The sequence below is a fragment of the Erythrolamprus reginae genome, chromosome 1 (assembly GCF_031021105.1).
Source record: "Erythrolamprus reginae isolate rEryReg1 chromosome 1, rEryReg1.hap1, whole genome shotgun sequence".
NCBI lineage: Eukaryota > Metazoa > Chordata > Lepidosauria > Squamata > Dipsadidae > Erythrolamprus > Erythrolamprus reginae.
The window spans coordinates 286,385,950-286,412,357 of NC_091950.1; the positions used below are offsets into that span (position 1 = coordinate 286,385,950).

The following is a 26,408-nucleotide window of genomic DNA, read 5'->3' on the forward strand; positions in this document are numbered from 1 at the left end:
CTGATAAATCTCTTCTTATGCTAATCAATTTTGCCTGTAGCTTTTTTCTTTTTACCAGCAGCTCATTTCTGATAATAAATTCCTCATGCAAGACATACATACCCTTCTCCAACAACTCTTGCAATTTTTAGACGAAAATCCACTGAATTTAGACTGGGTGGCTTCCATTTCAAAATGTCATCACACCGTCCAGGCTTGTATTTCTTAAAAATGAAAAATGAAAGTTTATTTGTTTGCTTACAAGCCAGAATTTAATAACCTGTTAAATATCTGAAGAAAAATAGTTATAAAGTCATACTGTATCATCCTTTCTTAAGATGTACAACACAGAATGCATTGCAATTAGTAACCAAAAGAAGTTTATTAAGATTCAGTGGTTTAGCGATTAAGGAACTGGCTACAAACCAGAAGACCAGGATCACTACGACTTTTACCAGTAGTTCTGCTTTAAGCATTAAAAGCTGGCATGGGTGACCTTGGGCCAGTCACTCACATGGTTGTTATTGTGGGGAAAATAGGAGGAGGAGGAAGTATTAGATAACCAACTTGAGTTATTTATACAAATAATAAAGGCAGAGTGTTTTTTCTTAAAGAGTTTATTTAAAAAATCTTGCTTCCATGTGTATAATGCAATATACATTATTCATATTATCCATTTTAATCTTCTGAGAGTATTTATTGAAAAATTTGTGTGGGTTGGATAAAGTGAAGTGAGAAAATTCCCCACCTTTTTCAATCAATTCAAACTTTCAATTCCAGACAGTAATCAGACTTTGATTTTTCAGATGTCAGATTGATTGATAATTCATGAATGAAATGCTAATAGTGTATTTAAGTCTATATGGCAGACTAGCAAATTAAATAGCTTTTTATGCACAGTTGAATCAATGGCTTAAACCCGTTGACTTCAGTGACTTTCAATATGTCTAACTGGACATAACAGTATTGTTGCCCAACATTATGATGATTATTTGTTTACCTAACATTGAACTGGAAGAAATTACACATGGTTTTAGGAAGGTAAAAAGTAATCATTGTAATGTTAGGCAACAATACTGTTATGTCCAGTTAGACATTTTGAAAGTCACTGAAGTCAACGGGTTTAAGCCATTGATTCAACTGTGCATAAAAAACTGTTTGATATTGTAGATGGTTGAATCATATGGTTTTTTATTGTATCTAATCTCCTTGTTTCTGCACTATTAATTATATAAAGATAGTAAAAAAGAATAGATTTTCTTACAATACAAAAATTCAGCTTTATCTGGTAAAAATCAACATGATTAATTGTCCTTGACAGAATTATTTTTCAAACTTATACCTGTTAAGAATGCTCATTAAATTAAGTATGTGTGTATATAAATGCTTAAACTGTAATATTATAACATAGATATTCTATTTGTTATATCTACTGCCCCAGAATTCTGTACTGTCTGCACCTTCTACCTTTGATGGCTCTTAAATCTACTGTTTATCATTCTTCCAGTCACAAGCAAATTCTCCTTAGACAGAATAATATTTCAGAGGACAAATGAAGTTTTCTGTATTCCTTGATTATAGCTGACTTCATAAGTGTATCAAACAGATGTCACAAAAATCTGGTCTATTATTTCTGTTCTGCCATCAGGTTATAGTGATATGTTGCCCACTGCTTCTTCCTTACTTTTGTCTTTAGTGTTCTGTCACTCCCCCCAGGTGCAGATATGATCTTTAATTAGATTTTTTGTATAAAGTTTTAATTCAGTGGAGCTGGCTGTCTCAAAAGGAATAAATGATGCCCTTGTATGTCCCATTATACTGTATTTGATTATTCCTATTATGGCAAACGCACTGCTGTCTAGTAGAATGTTTAAGGTATGGACTGAGGGCAAACATTTTATCTGTATGTATTATTATTTCTCCGGGCAATCAACAACTTTTTTGTAAGGCAGGCCCCTACATAATTGACTTCTCTCTCAAAGCACAATCTCTTAAGGCTAAACTTCAGATGCGCTAACACGGAATAAAACCATACAAGGTTTCATTTCAACCAGAGATTCCAAGAGTTGATTTATTAAATGCAATTCTAGTAACTGAATAATTGTAAGCATTAATGTTGTGACAGCAGTAGTTATATATTTTGAAATAGGCCGGTAAATTAAAATCTTCTATCTAGACACTTACTGAAGCAATCTTTGACTTAGCAAGATCACAATGATTAGTAACCATAGTCCAACAAGGAAGGATAAAATAGCTGCAGATTTTTCATACATTGTTAATGAACATCCATGTTCTTAGCAGGTAGAAAAAATACTTGATATCTTGTAAATCGAATTCAATATATTGCATGCCAGTGTTTCCTGCCACAGGCTGTGATTCCAACCTGTTTTTAATTGATCACAATAATGCCATATAAAGCACTAACAATGTAGCCCAGTGAGTTTGCAGAAAGACAATAAATAACTTAATGCATACAATACAGGGAGGTATCTCAGGCACTGATAATATGGATATGTGTTAAAGGATCAAATATTAAAATGCAGCACATTGTTACATTTAGCAGCTAGTCAGATACATATATTAACAGTATCACTTAATCATTATTGCAATATGATCAGGGAGGGAGGGAGGGAGGGAGGGAGGGAGGGAGGGAGGGAGGGAAGGAAGGAAGGAAGGAAGGAAGGAAGGAAGGAAGGAAGGAAGGAAGGAAGGAAGGAAGGAAGGAAGGAAGGAAGGAAGGAAGGAAGGAAGGAAGGAAGGAAGGAAGGAAGGAAGGAAGGAAGGAAGGAAGGAAGGAAGGAAGGAAGGAAGGAAGGAAGGAAGGAAGGAAGGAAGGAAGGAAAAACAAAACTATATAGGAAATGTTTCATAATGCGCTCAGTGAAGAACAAACAGAAACTGCATCTTCTATATTTTTATTATTTTTCTTCTCCAGTTTGTGGTAACAGCAAGATACAAAACAGCCACCCTTTATTTTCTCACATTTACTTCACAAGTCTTTTCACATTTGTTGCAGGATGAAGAGGCATTGTTTCTTTCAAAAAATAATTGGATTAAGCATTTCAAAAAGAAAAATGGAAGCTTTGCTGAGGTGAAATTGGCACTGTTTTATCTCTACCCTCAATCATGCTAAAACTTTTGACGTTCTTCCTTGAACTATATAAATGGCAACTCTCAGAAATCATTTTTGTGGCAAAGATACCTTTTTTTCCCTTTTATGTTTTAACCAAGTTTCAGACTTCAAGGGCTGAGTGTTTAGTTTCATCTTGTTTATTGACAGTCATAAATATTCAAAATCGTGACTTGAAATATAGAAGTGCAATTTAAATGTACTTGATTACACAATAATTTTCAAGCATACCATTGTATTTCTGTTGTCTGAATTTTTCAAACGGCCTCCTTTTAAAAATTAGTTTTCCATTGCAAAGAAAACAAGTTATTAACATTTGGAAACCAATGATGAACAATTTTCATAGACATGGACATGAGCACCGGACATTTCCCCATAGAACAGGCTTTCTAGAATGCAGGAATTTATAGAGCAGTAATTAAGATCTCTAAAATCTTGAGATCTCTCCCCCCCATGACATATAATCCTTATTATTCAAAAAGTGAACTACTGACAGGGAGGAACCTAAAAGGCCATTAACTAGGTTTAAACAAGGTTCCAATTGCCCTCATCAAAAATGAAATTGCCCCCCTGTGGGGTGTGGGCCCCATGTTGGGAACCAGGGCTATAGAGTATGAAGCAACTTCCCAAATTAATTCACGTGCTGTGTATTAGATTGCCACGTGCCCTTCTACAGTCCCATGTCCTGCTTAAATGAATTGTGGAAGGTTTTATATACCATATGGCGGCATGTAATTAAAATTGCTCACCTAAATAGCATTATTGTAACCCTGCATTGCTTGTTTGCTTCACTAAAATGAATAATCATAAAAATAAAATAGATCTCAGTTTATCAAGTACATACAAGTTTTTGACTAAAAAAAGAAGATACCATTTACTGCAGGGGAGAAAATGGTTATACAGTGTTCCCTCGATTTCCGTTCCAAGACCGCCCGCGAAAGTCGAATTTTCGCGGAAGTAGAGATGCGGAAGTAAATACACCATTTTTGACTATGGATAGTATCACAAGCCTTCCCTTAACACGTTAAACCCCTAAATTACCATTTTCCATTCCCTTAACAACCATTTACCCACCATTATTACTGAATTATTAGTGAATAAGACACTTAGTGATCCTGATATTTATAAACATAATTATTTATTAACAATAATTATTTTTTTTGTTATTCATTTGCAAAATTTATTAGTTTGGTGATGACGTACGATGTCATCGGGAGGAAAAACCGTGGTATAGAAAAAAACCCGTGAAGCATTTTTTAATTAATATTTTTTGAAAAACCATGGCATAGGCTATTCGCAAAGTTCAAACCCGCGAAAATCGAGGGAACACTGTACTTAGAAGCACATAAGTTTAATTTGGCATTTCTCAGTACGAGGGTCGTCCAGAAAGTAATGCACCACATTTTCTTCAACAATTATTTATTGAACACTGTGAAACTTACACACAAGAAAGAATGTTTCTTCTACACATTTTTGCACATAATTTCTGTCCTGTTCTATGGCCTTCCTCCAGCAAGACACAAGGGCATGTATGCCCCATTGGTACCACTCCTTGTTCAAAACATGAAGCTTTGGAGCTCTGCCGAAACATCTTCTAATGGCCTCGCCCTCTGTGGCCAGCGACTAACCGTACTTCTGTCGACTATAGATTCTCCATAAATTGTACACAAACATTTTTGAATGTTCCCAATACTTTCTTTCTCCGCAGTGAGAAATTCAATGACGACACGCTGCTTGTAACATACATCACTTACAGACACCATTTTAAAACACTGCTGCAGCTACGCTATCTGTCTGAAGAAACGCAAAATTTACACATGCCCTTCTGACAATTCAAATAATATATATGGGTCGTTCTTTGTCAAGTGAACCAGGTGTCCACTTGACTGATTTTTCCAGCCTTATTTGAAAAGAAACCATTGCAAAAACAACACATATGATAGAAAAAAACATGCTCTTTCTAATGAAACAAAAATGAAGATGATTGAAGGTGAGAAAACAGAGAGCTGTGTTTCATCACCTTCAATCATCTTCATTAGAAAGAGCAAGGTTTTTTTCTATCACTCTCTATTTTCTTACCTTCAATCATCTTCATTTTTATTTCATTAGAAAGAGCATGGTTTTTTTTCTATTATATATGTTGTTTTTGTGATGGTTTCTTTTCAAATAAGATTTCAATTCCACCTGGTCCACTTGTCAAAGAATGACCCATATCTTACGTTTCACATTCATACCATTACTGTAGCCTGAGGAGGGGAAAATATGGTGCATTACTTTCTGGGCAACCCTTGTATCAACTTTTAAAATCTCTATTACATTGTAATAATATTGTAAGCCACCCTGAGTCCCACGGGATTGAGCGGCATAGAAGTAAAATAAATAAACATCAGGTTTTTCCAGAATACAATCTGAAAACTAGCTAATCTAACAGATTATTTGCTTTTAAGGAAACAAAACAAAACTGCCAAAGATATCTGGCTAATTAATAAGACAGATCAGAGCTCATGTTGACATTTCAGTTGTTAAGTAAGAATCTTTCGTGCCACAGTTTCTTCCAAAAGCACAGTTTTCCCACACTGACACTCATTTCCAGTTATTGGAAACAACTGCTAGCAATTAATTAATATGTAATAAGAGGATGGAGAGAGGAATGGGCAGCTGGATGCTACTGTCCAAGTAATGAGTTATTAAAGTGATCACAATCAATGCAAACCCATTTGAACTGACATAATCATAACCAAGTATCAAATGCCTTCATCTCTAATATGAATGGATGCATCTCTGTAGTAACGCCAGCACCTGAAAAGATTTATTCCAGACCAGCAGTTAGAAGACAATTAGTAACAGTTTCCTCACTGCAACATCAAAGTACAGACTGACTACAAACAGGAGATTGCTCTTATGTTCATAGGTTGCTTTGGGATTTCTATTATGAGCATCTAGTTTGCAAAAGTGGTAATTAGTATACAGAATTAACAGGCTCTTTAGTCTGATCCTACAATGCTTTTACGTTTTTAACAGGTGATACATAGTGTTGTACTTCAAAGATTTCATTCATCTTCTATGGTGGCCTCTGACAGGAAAGCTATAGGAAGGCCATGAGAGATCCTCTAATGGACCTTCATAGGCAACTGAATTACTATCTTAATAACAAAAGTTGATCTAGTTTCATATATGCTCTAAAGAAAAGTGGGACAAAAATATTATAAACTAATTACGGAAATTTACAGTTTCAGATGAACCAATTTAGCAATGCTAAAATCTATATTCATTGCTTTACCATCCCATTGTCTGATACAACTTCAAAACATATACAATTCGATAAACTCAAAAACATAATTTCTTTTTATTCCTGAAATCACTAATGTATTATCTTATGCTCCAGCTTTTTTCATGTGTAACTGAACAAATATAATATATATTTATATATTTATGGCTGCTTTAGTTGGGAGGAGAGAAAACAATAAAATATTGTTTGATATATACTGTGTATATATATATATATATATGCTTTTTAATTTATTTTTTGATAACACTACTTTTTAGTAGATTTAAACTGTATGATTTTTTTTTCAAATGTTCCAGAATAAAATCACAGAATGGCAATGTTTCAAAGGGCCATAACTGCAAATAAACTAAACCCTACTCCAAATATATAAAAAAGGATAGCCTGTGGACTTTACTTCTCTAGATGCTGCCAACTATAGGGGATGATGCTCATCAAGGCCATTGAGCCAGCATTGTCCAAAGACATTTCCAAGGCCATGTGACCAGCGTGATGTCATGGAGCATTGTTATCTTCCCACCAAAGTGGTACCTATTTATCTATTCACATTTGCATGCTTTTGAACAGCTACAATGGCAGAAGATGGAGTGAGGACAGGAGCTCATTCAATCACAAAGTGGTCAGGTCTTGAACCTGGGCTGCTGGCTTTCTGGTCAACAAGCCCAGCATCTAAATCACTGAGCTACTGCCCAGAATAGATACCCAAATTACAGCATTCTAAACTGATGGATGTCTGGCTTCAGCCTGAATGTCTTTCAAGAAATGGTACTCAGTTCCTCATTGGGTACTTGGGTCTAACTTTTTAATGTTTAATTGGGATCTGCTTGTAATTTAAATCCATTATTCTACGTCCTACAATCTGGAATAAAATAAAATAAAACGTGGCTTTCTTTTATGTGCCATCCTTTCAGGTATTTGAACAATTCTACCATATACTGCCTCAGTCGTCTTTTCTCAAGTCAAAACATACCCAGCTCTTAAGTCAATTTACAATCAAGTACTATTTCAAGATGTTTTTCACAAGTATTATGAAGACGGTATCCCCACCCTATACCCTAATCCAAACATTAGATTTTTTTCCCCTAAGTGAAGATTTTGCTCTTGTTTGTGTTGTGTTTGGGCCTGGGCCAGCTGTTGCTCCCACAGATGGGAGAGACGCGGCACAAAGTGAATGTGAAAGCCTGGCTGACAGCCAGGAAGATGTGGCAGACAGCCAGGAAGTTGTGGCAGCCAGCCAGGAAGATGTGACAGACAGCCAGGAGGACAAGGCTACTGGGACGCAGGATTCAGCAGACAGCCCAGGGGATTTGGCATGCAGTCCCTCAGACAGTCTTTCGTCCCTGGGTTCTTCTACAGATCAATATATTGATCTGTGTAGCCGAAGAGCTATGCAAAGAAGGGATCGCTTTAAGGAGTATTACAAGTCATTATAGGAGCACCTGGGCTGGGTGTGGTTCTTATACTGAGGGCTGGGTGTGGTTCCCTTAATGAGGGCTAAAGGTATAAAAGGGAACAATGGCCCAAGGCAAACTGTGGCTGTTTATCTGTGTTATTTTGTGGTTCCTGCTCTGAAGTTTCTGTTCTGTGCCATTGGAGTTTTCAACCCAGCTTTTTCAGACAAGTGGGAGGTGAAAACTCTGGGACGTGCTGTTTGCTTCAAAGATTCAAAAGGACTCCTGAAACATCTTTGCTCATTCCAGGTTGTCTGTTTGTTTTTTCCTGTGTTTTTGTATGCGGCTGAAGTAAGCCTTGCACTATCATTGTTTTTGGACACTAAGAACTGTTTTGAGTAACCCTTTTTTGTTTATTTAATACAAGTTTGCTGATTAGCAGAGCATGTGTGTGTTTGATTTCTTTTCCTTGGACTATTACGCATTGCCTGAGCCAGTCAGGCAGAACAGTTTGTATTAAAATTTATTCGATTTCAGCACATTTTTTCAACTGACTTGGATAATTTTATTCTTGTCTATCTAGTCCAATTTTGTATTATCTGATGATCTGATATGCAACCCCCTCCACCTATTCATCCAAATTCTTGACAGATGGCAACAAAAAGACAAGACTAATCATTACAACACCCTTTGAAGCCTTTGCCCAATATGATAAATACCATGGATGAGCACTTGAGCACAATTTTCAAGTCAACTAAGTATCTACTTGGCATGTTATCCAGTCCATATTTGAAGGAACACAGAAACTGTCTTATGTGAAGTCAGTCTTTTTATCTATCTAGCTTGTTTCTGGCCAACAAGCCCAGCGCCTTAATCACTGAGCTACTGCCCAGAATAGATACCAGCTGACTGTTTAACAACTCTTAAATGTTTCCGACTTGACAGTTTTCCTAGTTTTGTCTGGAGAAGGAAAGGATTAAATATGGGACTTCAATATGCAAACCAGAGATCTACCTCTTAGGCTACAGTCTTTTTTATAACTTGAAAACACAAAGAGAATCAACACATTAAGTAACAAGTGATGCTTACGTTAACTGCATACAGGCAGAAATGAATATATTTGGGCTGTCTTTGCAATTCACAATTCAGTCTTTGCAATAATATGTTCATGTTATTGATCAGCCATTTTATTCATCAGCTAACTGATGTCTTCGGAGAGGGGCGGCATACAAATCTAATAAATTATTATTATTATTATTATTATTATTATTATTATTATTATTATTATTATCTGAAAATAACTTATTTAATTGCTACGTTGCAGCAACACTCTTAAATCTATATACCTATTTCTAGAATTGTGGGTTTTAACAAATTTAACAAGGTAGGGGAAACATACCAACAAGGCTTCTTATATTATTTCCATCTCTTTAATCATATTTCCGATCTGGCCACATGGCAAGAAAAAGGGAAAACTTACAGCAAGTAATTAACAATATTCTTGGCAAGTACCCAATTGCCTATCCTAAAGGGATGCATTTTTTTACTAGAATTCTCTTCTCTGAAAATCCAAACTTCTGCAAAGCCTTTGATTCAGTGGTCCATGACAAACTACTCCTAAAACTCAAATCCTATGGCATCTCAGGATCCCTCCACAGCTGGATTACAGCATTCCTATCAAACAGACAACAAGTGGTCAAAATAGGAAGCACCATATCCACCCCCGTCCCAGTTAAAAGCGGTGTTCCCCAAGGTAGTGTACTGGGACCAACGCTCTTCATTCTCTACATCAATGACCTTTGCGAAGCAACTGTGTTCTCTTTGCCGATGATGTAAAACTCTTCAACACCACCGATAACACAACTACTCTCCAAAAAGACCTTGACGCTGTTTCTGAGTGGTCTAACACATGGCAACTCCAAATCTCAACTAGCAAATGCTCTGTCCTACACATTGGGAAGAAGAATCTGAACTCCAAATACGAACTGAATAATCAAATTATCACAGATAATCCCCACTCGGTTAAAGACCTTGGTATACTAATAACAAAAGATTTAAGTGCCAAAGCCCACTGCAACAATATAGCCAAGAAGGCTTCAAGAGTTGTAAACCTAATCCTACGTAGCTTCTGCTCTGGCAATCTCACACTACTTACCAGAGCTTACAAAACTTTTGCCAGACCCATCCTCGAATACAGCTCATCTGTTTGGAACCCATATCGCATCTCAGACATTAACACCCTTGAAAATGTCCAAAGATACTTCACCAGCAGAGCCCTTCACTCCTCCACTCGAAATAGAATACCCTATGAGACTAGACTTTCAATCCTGGGCCTAGAAAGTTTAGAACTAAGACGCCTTAAACAAGATCTAAGTATTGCCCACAAGATCATATGCTGCAACGTCCTGCCTGTCGGCGACTACTTCAGCTTCAACCACAACAACACAAGAGCACACAACAGATTTAAACTTAATATTAACCGCTCCAAACTTGACAGTAAAAAATATGACTTCAGTAACCGAGTTGTCGAAGCGTGGAACTCATTACCGGACTCCATAGTGTCATCCCCAAACCCCCAACACTTTACCCTTAGATTATCTACGGTTGACCTATCCAGATTCCTAAGAGGTCAGTAAGGGGCGAGTACAAGTGCACTAGAGTGCCTTCCGTCCCCTGTCCTATTGCTCTCCTATATCTCCTATATACCTTTCCTCTATTCCTATATCTCTTCTTCTATTCTTTCATTGATATATTCTATTCCTATATCTTCTTTTCTATTATTTCTTAGATATATTTTACTATGAGTATCTCCTCTATAACCTTCATCATGTATTTTACTATGTGTATATTGATATATACCCACTAAAACCCTCATTGTGTATTGGACTTTTATATCCTTTCTTTATATATAATAACTCATGTCTATCCTCTTCAATATGTATTGTGCATTGGACAAAATAAATAAATAAAAAATAAAATAAAATAAAGGGACAAATAAGATGATTGGAAGATCAGCAATTAAGTCCTTTATGCAGATTGAAAGGAATGAGAATACTTCACCTTGAAAAGACTGAATGGACATAAACAAAAGGATATCAATGAAAAGAAGCTCACCCTTGTTCTTGCCATCTTACAGAACAGAAGAAAAAATAATGGACTTCAAATACAGGCAAATAGATTCTCACTGAAGCTTAGAAAAGAAATCCTTGTAAATCCTATCAGAATAGTTTGACAGTGGAACTATCTGAGACTGAGGAGCCTGCTGTCATAATAGAGTTCTAGGCCAAGATAATATATCTTAATGTCCTTGCTTGAGTAGGATGAAGCTTTCTTTAGTAGTGGTCGCACTATACAGTGTTCCCTCACTTTTCGCGGGGGATGCGTTCCGAGACTGCCTGCAAAAGTCGAATTTCCGCAAAGTAGAGATGCGGAAGTAAATACACCATTTTTGGCTATGAACAGTATCACAAGCCTTCCCTTAACACTTTAAACCCCTAAATTGCGATTTCCCATTCCCTTAGCAACCATTTAGATTATTACTCACCATGTTTATTTATTAAAGTTTATTAAAAAAGATTTTATTAAAGGTGGACGAATGTTTGGCGATGACATATCACGTCATTGGGTAGGAAAACCCGTAGTATAGGAGGAAAAACCACAAAGTATTTTTTAATTAATATTTTTGAAAAACCGTGGTATAGACTTTTCGCGAAGTTCGAACCTGCGAAAATCAAGGGAACACCGTATACCAAAATGTTCAATGGAAACATTAACTCATGAAGGAAAAAAGAATGTGTTCCCAAAGACATTATTAAAACATGACTGAGAGAAAACGTAGAGGATGCTCTCTAGAGCCATTCCTCCCCCAAAAAAGCTCAATTCTAGAATGTTGAAACAATGTGCAAACATAGGAAAAACCTGCCCATAATGAACAGATATCACAGTGAAAAATCTACAGATATTACACAAACATCTTCTATAACGTTTACCCTAAAAACATCAAGCTTCACATGTCATGTCAACAACAGCCACATGTCATGACAACAACAAACAGCTATTTTGCTTGGAAAAAAATACTTCTCACAAAGTTTTCTCTATCGCATTAAGGTAAATCTGAAACTAGATTCCAAAAATGTGGCATAAGGAGAGCAACAAAAATGGATTGTTATATTATTATTATTTTCAAATGTAGGCCTGCAGAAGTACTGATTTAGTGGGCAGCCACTTACCTCCAGTGATGACAAAACTCTCTGACTTCTGGAATGTGTTTCTCATAAATCTCCATCTATGATAAAGCATATTAAAGCTTTATACCCCTGAAATATTTCCTTAGAGAGGAAACAAAATTCCATAACTGGAATATCATATTGGAATTTGGAAATTGAGCAGTTGGACTATATAACTACAGTTAAAAAGTTGAGGGAAATAACTTTATTCTCCAGTCATGCATTTATAAATTTCTTTTTTGGTCACAATAAAATTACAATTAAGTAAAAAATTGTTGAAAGTTTTGGGTGGCTAAGTTTACAGGTATTTCTGATAGCCTTGGTCATAACCTACCTTCCTATGAAATCTATTTTAGGTCAGGGATAAGAATTCAGAGATGAAAAAGGCATAATTTAAACAATCGTATTGTTTATTGCCATGGATAGGTGTCAACAGACTCAAACTCAACCCGGATAAGACGGAGTGGCTGTAGGTTCTGCCTCCCAAGGACAATCCCATCTGTCCGTCCATCACCCTGGGGGGGGAATCATTGCCCCCCTCAGAGAGGGTCCGCAACTTGGGCGTCCTCCTCGATCCACAGCTCACATTAGAAAACCATCTCTCAGCTGTGGCGAGGGGGGCGTTTGCCCAGGTTCGCCTGGTGCACCAGTTGCGGCCCTATCTGGACCGGGACTCATTGCTCACAGTCACTCATGCCCTCATCACCTCGAGGTTCGACTACTGTAATGCTCTCTACATGGGGCTACCTCTGAAAAGTGTTCGGAAACTTCAGATCGTGCAGAATGCAGCTGCGAGAGCAGTCATGGGCTTACCTAGGTATGCCCATGTTTCACCATCACTCCGCAGTCTGCATTGGCTGCCGATCAGTTTCCGGTCACAATTCAAAGTGTTGGTTATGACCTTTAAAGCCCTTCATGGCATCAGACCAGAATATCTCCGAGACCGCCTCCTGACGCACGAATCCCAGCGACCGATTAGGTCCCACAGAGTGGGCCTTCTCCAGGTCCCGTCAACTAAACAATGTCGGTTGGCGGGCCCCAGGGGAAGAGCCTTCTCTGTGGCAGCACCGGCCCTCTGGAACCAACTCCCCCCGGAGATTAGAACTGCCCCTACTCTTCCTGGCTTCCGTAAACACCTTAAAACCCACCTTTGCCGTCAGGCATGGGGGAACTGAAACATCTCCCCCTGGGCATGTTTAATTTATATATGGCATGCTTGTGTGTACGTCTGTTAGTATATGGGGTCTTTTTTAAATTTTTAAATATTTTAAATCTGTCAGATTATTTATGATTTGTTTCCACGTGTTGTGAGCCGCCCCGAGTCTTCGGAGAGGGGCGGCATACAAATCTAAGTAATAAATAATAAATAAATACCAATAATTTCATAAAATATAATTTCATATGTCATAAACTTTGGTAGAGGGAATCTTTATTTTCTTAATTGTTTTTGTTTCTAATGGTTTTGATTGTCAAAATATGTTAATGCAATGGACCACTGAGATGAATGAGTGAATCGTTTCTTCCATAAGTTTCTCTTAGTTTCAGGATAGAAATTTGCTTTAGCCAAAAAAAAAAAAAAAAGTCAAGACAACTGGACTCAGTTGCACTAATCTAGGATTTTTGTAAACGGTGCAATGAGTTTTCAATATCTGGGTTAAAAATCAATTTCAAGACTAATCCATTTTGCCATCTTAGCCCATTCAATTCATGTGCCTTGGGTAAATTACAAATTGCAATGCTTCATCTGAATTGCCAACAAAACTCCGGATTGGCTGACCTGCACTCTTCCTCTTCACCCATTCACATCACTCTCTTTTGAACGGGTACTACCACTTTTGCCACACAAGGAGAGACACTTGAATTATGGCTTGGTTTCAAAAATACTTGCAATATTTCAATCGTTATTCACAGTCTTTTAAAAAAATTGTCAGATCAACATGTTTTATTGTATATTGTATTCGTAATTACAGTGTATTTCTCATGCACCAGCATTTATTATGCAGACTTCAAGCCTCATTAAACATCTTATTTCAAAAAGCAGCTAATCCTTTTCATGATACTCTATTCTACTGAGCAAAGAAGAAACATGACCACATTTTATCCCAAGATTTAGTCATTTATAATTAAAACCATTATTTCTTTGAGATTTCAGAGCACGCTAAATTTTTTCAAGATTTAGAGGCTACAAAGCAGCTACAAAGCAGCTACAAAGGTTATCAACTTTAATTTCTGCTAAGTATTACTTCCTTCTGTTTCTGAGTGCAAATAGCGCAGCACAAAAATGGGCACTTTTGCTATTGAATGTTGGCAATATGATATGGGATCACAAAATCAGATCAAGGCAGGTCACCTACCCTTATTAATATATGGCAAATTACACCATAATGAAACATAGCAAAATGTAAATTTGAGGTGAAAATAAATGCAGAAGAACTGGTTTTCTAATTGCCCTACCATGCAACATTCAAAAGAGCACTGTCTATAATCCTAACGCCTATAGCAGCAGTTAAGATCGCCACACAAATCATGAGCTTTACATGCCCTGGTAGAGATCACTACAATTGAGGTGCTAGAATGGGAGGGGGGAAAACCATTCTGGCATTTCAAAGTAGAATTCAGAGACACTGAAACAACAAAGCTGGTAAAGAACAAAGCAAGATAAGCAGTTTACAAGTTATAATGTCTCAATTTTTCCAATCCCCAGCATTGCTAGCCATATATGAAGAACATTATTATTAGCGGAGCCAAGAAAACTACCATACTAGGTTGTATGGTTCTCTCAAACATGACGTTCAGTGGTGGGTTTCTCACGGTTCGGCAAATCGGTAGCAGTGGCGGGAGGCTCTGCCCGCCCACCCAGAACGCTTCTGAGCATGCGCAGAAGCATGACGTGTGTACAAAACGGTAGCTACAGGATTTAGAACCCACTCCTGGAGAACCCACTACTTTACGCAACTATATACATTTATCATATATTTCATGCCCTACATAGAAGAGCATTTGCTTTGCAAAAGTTTGATGTAAAGATTGCCCTCTGTGATCAGTATTATCTTGGCATGACCATAAGAAAGCAAGGTTGAGTTCACAATCTGGTTAGTCTATTTTTTTAAAAAATAATACTGTTATTTCTTTAAACTACTTTATTAGCACGTTTTCTTGCCTGTTACAATCAGTGACTATAGAACAGCTGCTGTAAGATCATCAAAACATCTAAAGTCACAAGAGTCTCTGGCACCTATTTCCATTAAGAATGAACAGTACCCACAATTTGTGATATTGCTCCAGTTGAATCTTTGGATCGTTAAGATTGTCAGCCTCCAGAATTATTAAGGCGGGATTGATTTGAGGCTGATCACCCACAGACATCTCTACAGCAATGAGATGAGGCCCCAAATGTAGATGGTAAACAGAGCAATGCTCCTCAATGAGGCTGGCTCCTTGCTAGGCAAAGGGTAAGGCATGAGTATGCAGACTGATTATGCTTTTAGATTTTGTTGGAAACAACTGTTTGGTATTCCAACTTGTGATACTTGTTCTTATTTCTTGATTCTTGGACTGGCTGACAATTTGATTTGGCATTCTCTGATTCTTGGAATATAGTAGGGCTTCTTGGACACTCTTCAGGCAAGCTCTCTCTACTAGATATTTGAATTATGATCTTGTCTGCAGTTATATGCCTAAACTGTAGTGAATACTTCAGTTCCTTAGAAACTCAATGTGTGCCTGCAACCTTGACAAAGAACAAGGTTCCCTCGCCAATCTCTGTACGGAACATCAATATATTTTGTAATACTTCATTCATTACTAAATTTGATCAATTCATTATGTTGACCTTTGTTGTATTAGAACTGTGTTCATATTCTACAATTATTATTGCTACTTAAGAATTACTATTCTTACTATAATTTTTTCTCTTTTTTAATTTATCCATTTACAAATAAGTGAATATGGAAATAGCCAACCATGATCCTATAATATCAGATTTTCACTAAGCCTTTGAGATGATGATCATGATAATGACTGTTGTTCTTATTGTATTCCTTTCACTGAGAATATTAATAAAGTGATTACTTCTTTACTCTGCTCTGAATGTATACACATCTAGAAATAGCAATTTCTCTAATAAAAAACTCAAACACTACACAGATTTGAATTAAATAAGACTCAAAAAATCTAGACCTTTTTCCAGGATGGCTTCATTCAAATGAATAAAGTATTTTATGATTTGGATTCAAAGAACATCATAACACAACATACAGAATTTTTCTTTCAAACTTTATACCCTAATGTATTTGATGAGTTTTAATTACATTAAGTGCATATCCTCCTAATATATCTAGATTAAAATTGCTACCGCTAAATTTAATTGTGCTTAATACTGCAAGAACACATTTCAATGGTTAATTGGAGGAAAGGATATGATATGTCATTTTTTTTCTGTCAGGTTATCAAATTCTTAAAGATTTAGAAATCTGAGTAATACATATATTAAAACGTGTTAAAATTTTAATTTGGGATTTGCAGAATACTTTTACTTCTATACCAATATGTAAGTTTTAAGTGTTAGTTTTTTAATGCTGCCTTGCTCTGAGGATAAAACAGTTTCAGTATACCATGGAAAGGAAAGCGCTGTAATCTTGATAATATTCCGCATCTGAATATGCCATCCCAGTAAAACAGTCCTATATGAACTTTACAAAGTCATATATATATATAGTTCTCAAACTTTAAAGTCAGAAAACATGGACTACCAAATAGCCAACAATAATGAAACACTGGTTCATTTTAGGTGATAAAATCCTGCTTTAATTTTGGAGTACATCCATCATGAAAAGTCTTTATCCTTTCCAACACATTAAAATGCTGAAATTATGTAAATAATTCAAATCTTTTGTCAGCAGGATAGTTCTTCCAAAATGGAACAAAATAAGGCTAAGGATGGTGTACTGGGAGAAGTCAGCAAAAGAGAGACTGGGCAAGATTTGGCTGGAGACTGCAGACACACACACACACACACACACACACACACACACACACACACACACACAAACCCCACCAGCCTCCACTTTATACAATTGGGAGAGACATTTGGAGAAGAAATATAGAGTGCTGACTGCCCCAATCTGAGCCCTATTCCCTCCTCATCATATGCCCCAAAGAAACAAACAAGACATAATATATTTGTTCATTACACAGAACAATAATAAGTGTCTCTTAGAAAGAACGTTTTAATATAAACCAGGATATAAATTTGTTTTTCAGAATAAAATTTATATTTTGCTCATTAAAAAAAAAAATCACTGGGCAAGTGAGGCAGAAAAAATATTAAATATGTTTGCTATCTTGAGTTGTTTATATAAATAAAAAAGGTGGGATATAAACAAAATATAGTACCTCTGAACATTCAGTGACGTTTACTTTTTGCATAAAACAGAAAAAAATTAAAGGAATACACTGAAGACTATATCTAGAATTCCTGTCTAGTTAGGGGGAAATGAAAGGATGGAATATTAGCAGTCAGTAGTGGCACCCCAGACCAGATTTTGAGAAGAAAATGAATGCTTTCATCTGGAACGTAGGCTGTAATACCAGCATTTTGAGAAATAGATGGATGGATGGATGGATGGATGGATGGATGGATGGATGGATGGATGGGATGGACAAATGGATCCAATATTTCAATGCCTCTTACAAGAATAGCATTCACCAATAATATTTATAAATAGAACCACTGAAGTTTGATGGAAAATCTGCATGTTTCATTTAAAATTAATGATTAGATATTAATATCTAAGAGGAATCAACTGGCTAAAATGAAACAGTGGTTGAACCTGAACATGTACTAGGACTTCAACCACAGAGACAATTGTGTGATTTGGATAATACCAGGTACATAATCCATTCTGTAAAACAAAGTTTAAAATAATCAACTCAAGTGCGACTTCTTTTTCCTTCTGGAAGGGTGAATTTTAAAAAAATAGAAAGCAGAGCAACTTGGTAAAGTAGGATTGTTTGTAATATGAGCTATAAAGAATTAAGGGAGGCATCAGAAATGGCAATTAGAATAATCTCTGCAGAAGAATGACAAAAGTTGCCAGTAGATAGCTATTCCATTCATCATAATTACTGTTCAGTAATTAGGACTGAAATGACTAGTACATTTATATTTGTTGGTTATACCAAACTGTTATTTTTTAATGTTTCAACAGCTCTTGATATATTAACAGTGTCCGAATGCAATATAGAAACCCCATTGAAAAAGATTATGGGAGGGAGGAGTGTTAGAATGGGTGGAACTGTGTTGAAATGTGCACACCCAAGGCTGTGTACTCTCACCACTTCTCTTCTCTCTATATACCAATGACTGCATGTCAAACGATTCATCTGTTAAACTACTGAAGTTTGCATGTGATACAACAGTGATTGGTCTCATTCGAGACAATGATGGAACTGCATACAGAAGGGAGATTGAACACAACTAGCCTCATGGTGCGACCGTAACAATCCTTAACTGAACACACTCAAAACCATAGAAATGGTAGTAGATTTTAGGAGAAACCATCCCATCCTACTATCCCTTACAATACTAGATAACACAGTATCAACAGTAGAGACCTTTACATTTCTAGTTCTATCATATTTCAAAACTTAAAGTGGTCACCATATATCAAAAACATCATCAAAAAAGCACAACAAAGAATGTTCTTTCTGCACCAACTCAGGAAGCTCAAACTGCCCAAAGAGCTGTTGATACAGTTCTACAGAGGAATCATTGAGTCTGTCATCTGCACCTCTATATCTTTATATTAATATTGATTGTACCCTGATTGTTTATTTGAATCCTATGACAATTATTAAGTGTTGTGCCTCATGATTCTTGACAAATGTATATTATTTTATGTACACTGAGAGCATATGCACCAAAGACAAATTCCTTGGCCAATAAAGAATTCTATTCTATTCTATTTTATTCTATTCTACATAAGTACCTACATAAACATATCACAACAAGATATATTTCAGCATCCAAAATGTATAACAGAGGACAAAATCTTTCCTGGGCTTCAAGGCCTACTAATATTTGTAAGCAAATGTCATGGAAACCAAAGCTCTCTCCATGGTAACATCACTCTTGGAACAGCGCTTAGCCACAACAATACTGAACAACTGCAACCTCATCTTGGAGTGTAGTATTAGCATTACAGTGGAAACTCTGGACATGACCCTAATTCGTTCCATAACTTTGGTCACAACCTGATTTTATTATTATTATTATTATTATTATTATTATTATTATTATTATTATTATTATTATTATTATTATTTACTGTACAGTGATCCCCCCAGTTTCGCGCTCTCGATCATTGCTAATCGCTATATCGCGATTTTTCCACCCGGAAGTAAAAACACCATCTGCGCATGCGCACCCCTTTTTTCTATGGCCACGCATGCGTAGATGGTGGAGTTTGCGTTCCCCGGGCAGATCAGCTGCTGGGCGGCTTCCCTGGGTCTTCCCCCTCTTGCTGGCGGGAGGGCGAGCGGCAGGCATCAGCGAGGAGCCGGGGTTTCCCCTTTGCATGGGCGGCCAGTAAGACCCCAGCGCCGCTTCCCAGCTGAGTCCCGAAGCCAAACGCGGAAGTTCGCCTTTGCCGTCTGGCTTCAGGACTCAGCTGGGAAGCGTCGCGAGCGAACGGCGTGTGCGGGCGAAGGGCGGGCGAGCGGCAGCGAGGAGTTTGCGTGGGCGGTGGGGAAACCTCAGCGCCGCTTCCCAGCTGAGTCCCGAAGCCAAACGCGGAAGTTCGCCTTTGCCTTCTGGCTTCAGGACTCAGCTGGGAAGCGGCGCGAGCAAACGGCGTGGGCGGGCGAGCGGCGGGCGTGCGGGCAGGCAGGCGGCGGACAAGCGGTGGGCGAACAAGACAAGCGGCGGGCGCGGCAGCAGCGAGGAGTTTGCGTGGGCGGCGGGGAAACCCCAATCTTCGGCTCCTCGCTGCTGCGGCGGAAGTAAAAACACCATCCGCACTGCTACTTTGCGAAGAATCGATTGTCGCGAGGGGTCCTGGAACGGAACCCTCACGATAATCGGCGGACCACTGTATTAGATTTGTATGGCGCCCCTCTCCATAGACTGCCTCTGTCTCCCAGCATCCATCTGGCTAGTGTCCTTGCAGAAAACAGAAAACAGCCTGGTCAGCTTCAGCACATTATAGCAGCCCCAGCACGCGGCTCGTCAGGGCTCGACTCCGTTGCACCCACCACTAGTCAACTGAACTGAGGTGCTGACGCTTCCGGAAAACACTGGATTATTCTCAAATAATTGTCCAAGTGTAATTTAAATATTTTATTTATAAAATTACAGCAAGTAATAAAAATTCAAATTTGTTGTGGCTTCTATGATGAAATAATCCTATACTGTAATTAAATACTTGCAGGCACTGATAGACAGATTCATTGCAACTGAGACTATATTTTTAATACTATAAAGCTTGAAGATTATATATTATTTAAAGATATGGTAAAACTAACATACAATTAAAGTACAGTTTCACACAGAGATAAAAAGTTGGCTTATTTTAATCTAAGCTATACATAATTGGCTCTCAGTTCTGTCAGTCATTTAATTACTGAAACAGCAATTCAATTTAATAACATGTAATTTAAAAGTTAAGATCTCATAGGGTGTTGCAGATTTAATTGCAAGTAACTCTTTTAATTTTCTATAACTTAAATCTAAAAAGGGGTGGAGTAAGAAACTACAATACTCAATGAGGGTATTTTGCACAGTATTCTCAAAATGGATAATAAATGAAATAAGTAGGCAAGTCTTAATCCCATGTGCAATACACGTAAGAGAAATAGGATGCATCAGATTTGTGTCATTCATTTTTTCAAATACACAGGTGTAAAAACAACATTAATACCTCAACAAATTCAATTCCTGTCATACATGTCACCTCCAAATCAAGCATAATACCACTAAATTTTGCTCATGGATTTTGACTTCAAAATTTTCCTAGGCAATATAACTTTAAATATCTGTTAAGAGCCTGATGCATGGTCTATCCATTATTATTCATATGTTAATTTCTCCCATGCCTGAGGCATTCAATAACACCCGCTAGCAAGAGTACAAAAATTGTTTCTTATTAATGTTGCTGTAACATGCCATACTGTTGGGAAGCAAAAACTGATATGGATAGGTTTTATTGAGCTATTAATGTGTCTGGGTGATCTTTGTAGAGTGCCCACATGTTTGGGATTACCATTTAGGAATTTGTGGCATTTCAGGACAAAATTTGCTACGTGATAAGTAGCTTACTCCCTCCCTACACTAGACTTTGAAAAGATAAAAAGATCATATAAGTGTCAGTTAAAGGTCTGCAATCTTTGAGCTATAGCAGTGGTTCTCAACCTTTCTAATGCCGCGACCCCTTAATACAGTTCCTCGTGTTGTGGTGACCCTCAACCATAAGTCAAGCGCCAATTCTCCCAACAGAGCTTTAAGCTGATTGGCGGCAAAGTCAGAGGGACACCCTCACTGTAAATGCCTGATTGGTCGGATTGTAAAAATATGTTCCAAGGTGCCAGAACAGAAGTTTTAGTTCCTAACATCATAGGAAATTTGTCTTTTCCCTTGGCCTTAGGTGACCCCTATGAAATGATTGTTCGACCCCCAAAGGGGTCCCGACCCCCAGGTTGAGAACCACTGAGCTATAGGAATTCTTCACAGCCTTTTTCCCCAAAAGAGTTCCAACAGGGTTTCACCTTCAAGCAACATACGAATAGCAATACTTTTTGAGTCAAATAGATATTAACTCCCAGCTTATACTAGTTACCTAGAGATACATGCTTGTTTCTTATATGTGCTAGCTGCTAAAGATTTCATTGATTTATCATTCTCACCTATATACTATACAAATAATGCTAATGAGTTTATGATTTCTGGAGAATATATTAGACAATTTGAATCCATGCATGCCAAACTTCTTGTTTTCTGGAATATTGTGTGTGGCACATTAATTTTCACTGTGGTGAGTGTCAGAGTGCCCTTTAAAAGTCTATGGTGGGTCACTTCCAGTTTGGACCAGTTCTTAGAACTGGTAGCAGCGGTGGCAGAAGGCTTTGCCCACCCACCTGGGACACTTCAGCACAAACATGCATACAAACCAATGACAAAATATTTTACAACCCACCACTGTGGGAGATATATAAGCATATAATATTTTACCCTACTTGCATGTCACCATTTTTAAATGAGTACAGTGACAAAAGTTATATTTCCATATTGCTCTATGTGAATTGCTGGTATTATGTGGATGGCTAATATTAGGGGTGAGTAAACAGTATGTCACTCTTTATTTATCAGCAAAGAAACCACTTGCAGATTTGCTCTGTTTTTCTGAATTTTGAAGGTATTTTCCCCTTCACTTCAGAATATGAAAGTGTATGGTTTCTGATAACATTATGCAAGTATTTGTGTGATTGTTCACTTACTTGAACCAAGACTGTCCAGCCTTTTAAAAGTGTAATTCAACTATATCCAACAAGAAAATGGGTACTGTAGTTAACATAAAAGTGATTCAGAATAACATTTCTGGGGAAATTTGCTATGGCAAATATTTTTAATGGATATTTCTATTTGTGGCCAGAAAATGCAGCTGTAAGGGTCAGAACTGTTGTAGAAAACATACACCATGTTCCTTACAAAAGGGCAGTCAGCTACCTTGGCATGACAAGTAGCCAATTTCACAAGTAATTAATTTAATTTTTAGAGGAAGGAAGCAGGCACAGAGAGACATGACTACCAATGAAGTTAAAAATATTTGCTTCTGATTATATAAGCTGAAAGAATTATTTTTTTCTTTTTCTTTCTTTCTGGGTGTTACCGGTTTGTGGCCAGGAGGATAAAACAACTTGTATCAGAGAGTTTAATGTGTGGTTAAGACAGTGGTGTAAAGCTGAAGGTTTTGGCTATGTAAGTCATGATGTCAGTAGGTGGTCTAATAGGGAGTTGTTTAAGGGGGATGGTTTGCATCCATCATACAGAGGTACCCAGGTGCTCGGTGAGGAATTCAGAACTTTTTTGGACAGGCATTTAAACTAGGTAAAGGGGACAGAGATGTACCAGATGTGGATGATTTCTGTCCCCGACCAATGAGGATAAATCAGTTTCTGGAAGCTTATGAAAAGAGAGCTGTAAATAAAATAGATGTAGTTGTTGATGATAAGGGGCAAACTAATAATGAAAATAATGTTCTTCGAGTAATGTGCACGAATGCTCGAAGCTTGAGCAACAAGCTCTGTGAGTTAATGGCCATAATATCTAGAGACAATTTGGATCTGGTTGCCATAACTGAGACATGGTTTAAGGATTCTAATGAATGGGAAATATCCATACCAGGATATACACTGTATAGGAAGGATAGAATAGAGAGAAGGGGAGGTGGAGTAGCCATTTATGTTAAAGAAAGTCTAAAAACAATACTAATTCAAAATACATGTAAAGATCTGGAGACCCTCTGGATTTGTATGCAAAATAAAGACGGTTCTGTCATTAGAATTGGGGTGATCTATAGGCCTCCAGGGCAATCTGAGGAACATGACAACAAGATGGTGGATGAAATTATCCTAATGGCAGTAAAGGGAGATATTGTGGTTATGGGTGATTTCAACATGCCTGATGTTGACTGGAATATCCCCAATGCCCTTACATGCAAAAGTAAGAATATAGTAGAGGCCTTTACAGGAGCAGCTCTGGCACAGCTAGTTAAGACACCAACTAGAGGGGAGAATATTCTAGATTTAGTTTTTACAAATGGGAATTGGGTTTCAGAGGTCAAGGTGGGAGAAAATTTAGGTTGCAGTGACCATCTATGTTTGTGGTTTGATGTAAAAACTGATTGTGAGCAATCCTATACTGCAACCAAAGTATTGGATTTCAGAAAAACAAATTTTAATGCAATGGGGGAATATTTAGATAATGAATTAAAGGGGAGGGATAAAATGGCAGGAGCGAGCACCCAGTGGACTGTATTAAAAAAGGCCATCTTAAAAGCCACAAGACTTTATGTAAAGCAAATAACTAAAGGTAAAAGGAAGAAGAAACCGCTATGGTTTAGCAATGATGTGAGGGCTATAGTCAGTGAAAAAAAGGCTGCCTATAGGAGGTATAAAGAGTCTGGAAGTATAGCTGATAGAGAAGTGCATAAAATGAGACAGAAGGAGGCGAAACAGATAATATATGCTGCTAAAGCCTCAAAAGAGGAAGAAATTGCAAAATCTGTAAAGAAGGGGGATAAAACCTTCTTCAGATATATTAGTGATAGGAAGAAGAAAAACTGCAGCATCACAAAGCTTAGTACCAGGAATAATACATGCATTGAAGGGAATAAGAAGATCGCTGACCATTTCAATAGCTACTTCTGTTCAGTTTTCTCAAAAAACACCTTACAAAATAATACTATAAAGGGATATAGCATTGCTTCCAGCTGTACGGATTCAGCTCCAGTGATCTTAGAAGCTGATGTCTTAGAAGAACTTGAACGATTAAAGATAAATAAGGCAATGGGTCCAGATGGCATCCACCCCAGAGTTCTTAAAGAACTCAGATCTGTCATTGCTGCCCCCCTGACTGATTTGTTTAACCAATCCCTGTTAACAGGAGATGTTCCTGAGGATTGGAGAATGGCCAGTGTTGTGCCTATCCACAAGAAGGGCAGTAGAGAAGAAGCTGGTAACTACAGGCCAGTTAGCTTGACATCAGTTGTAGTTAAAATGATGGAGACTCTACTCAAAAAGAGGATAAATCAGCACCTAAAAAACAATAACTTATTGGACCCAAATCAGCATGGCTTTACTGAAGGCAAATCATGTCAGACTAATCTCATTGATTTCTTTGACTATGTCACAAAGGTGTTGGATCAAGGTGGTGCCGTGGATATTGCCTATCTGGATTTCAGCAAAGCCTTTGATACGGTTCCACATAAAGAGCTGATAAATTAGTGAAGATTGGACTTAATCCCTGGATAGTTCAGTGGATTTCAAGCTGGCTGAAGCATAGACATCAGAGACTTATTGTTAATGGCGAGTATTCTGAGCAGAGACAGGTTACAAGCGGTGTGCCACAAGGGTCTGTTCTGGGTCCTATTCTTTTTAATATGTTTGTGAGTGACATAGGGGAAGGTTTGGTAGGGAAGGTTTGCCTATTTGCCGATGACTCTAAAGTGTGCAATAGGGTTGATATTCCTGGAGGGGTCTGTAATATGGTAAATGATTTAGCTTTACTAGATAAATGGTCAAAGCAATGGAAACTGCAGTTTAATGTTTCCAAATGTAAAATAATGCACTTGGGGAAAAGGAATCCTCAATCTGAGTATTGCATTGGCAGTTCTGTGTTAGCAAAAACTTCAGAAGAGAAGGATTTAGGGGTAGTGATTTCTGACAGTCTCAAAATGGGTGAGCAGTGTGGTCGGGCGGTAGGAAAGGCAAGTAGGATGCTTGGCTGCATAGCTAGAGGTATAACAAGCAGGAAGAGGGAGATTGTGATCCCCTTATATAGAACGCTGGTGAGACCACATTTGGAGTACAGTGATCCCTCGAGTATCGCAAGGGTTACGTTCCAAGACCCCTCATGATACTCGATTTTTTGCAATATAGTGGTGCGGAAGTAAAAACACCATCTGCGCATGCATGCCCTTTTTCCATGGCCGCGCATGCGCAGCTGGTGTTTTTACTTCCGCACCTGGGAAGACCCAGGGAAGGTTCCTTCCGCCGCCCAGCAGCTGATCTGCTCGGCAGCGCTGCAGCAGCGAGGAGCCGAAGATCGGGGTTTCCCCGCCGCCCACACAAAGGGGAAACCCCGATCTTCGGCTCCTCGCTGCTGCCGCGCCCGCCGCTTGTCCGCCCGCCGCTTGTCCGCCCGCCGCTTGTCCGCCCGCCGCTTGTCCGCCCGCCGCTTGTCCGCCGCTTGTCCGCCCGCCGCTTGTCCGCCGCCTGCCTGCCCGCCCGCCGCTTGTCCGCCCGCCGCTTGTCCGCTCGCCGCTTGTCCGCCCCGTGTCCGCCCGCCACTTGTCCGCCCGCCGCTTGTCCGCCCGCCGCTTGTCCGCCGCTTGTCCGCCACCTGCCTGCCCGCCTGCCCGCTGCTTGTCCACCGCCTGCCTGCCCGCCCGCCCGCCGCTTTTCCGCCCGCCGCTTTTCCGCCCGCCGCTTTTCCGCCCGCCGCTTGTCCGCCGCCTGACTGCCTGCCTGCCCGCCGCTCGGTGCACGAGAGAGGGAAAGTGAGAAAAAGAGGGAGAGCAAGAGGGGGAGAGATAGAGAAAGAGAGAGAAGGAAAGAAAGAAAGAGATGAGAAAGGAAGGAAGAGAGTGAGAGAGAGGAAGAAAGAGAGAGAGAGAAGAGTG

The 26,408-nt window shown here is 38.5% G+C and overlaps 1 protein-coding gene across 1 annotated transcript in view; it reads right to left on the minus strand.

Moving 5' to 3' along the window:
- RNGTT (RNA guanylyltransferase and 5'-phosphatase) overlaps positions 1–26,408 on the minus strand; it is a 160,261-nt gene that overhangs the window by 35,045 nt on the left and 98,808 nt on the right. Inside the window, exon 13 of the mRNA XM_070733192.1 lies at positions 103–203. Within this exon, the coding sequence (XP_070589293.1) occupies positions 103–203 (101 nt within the window). The remainder of the gene's footprint in view (positions 1–102; positions 204–26,408) is intronic.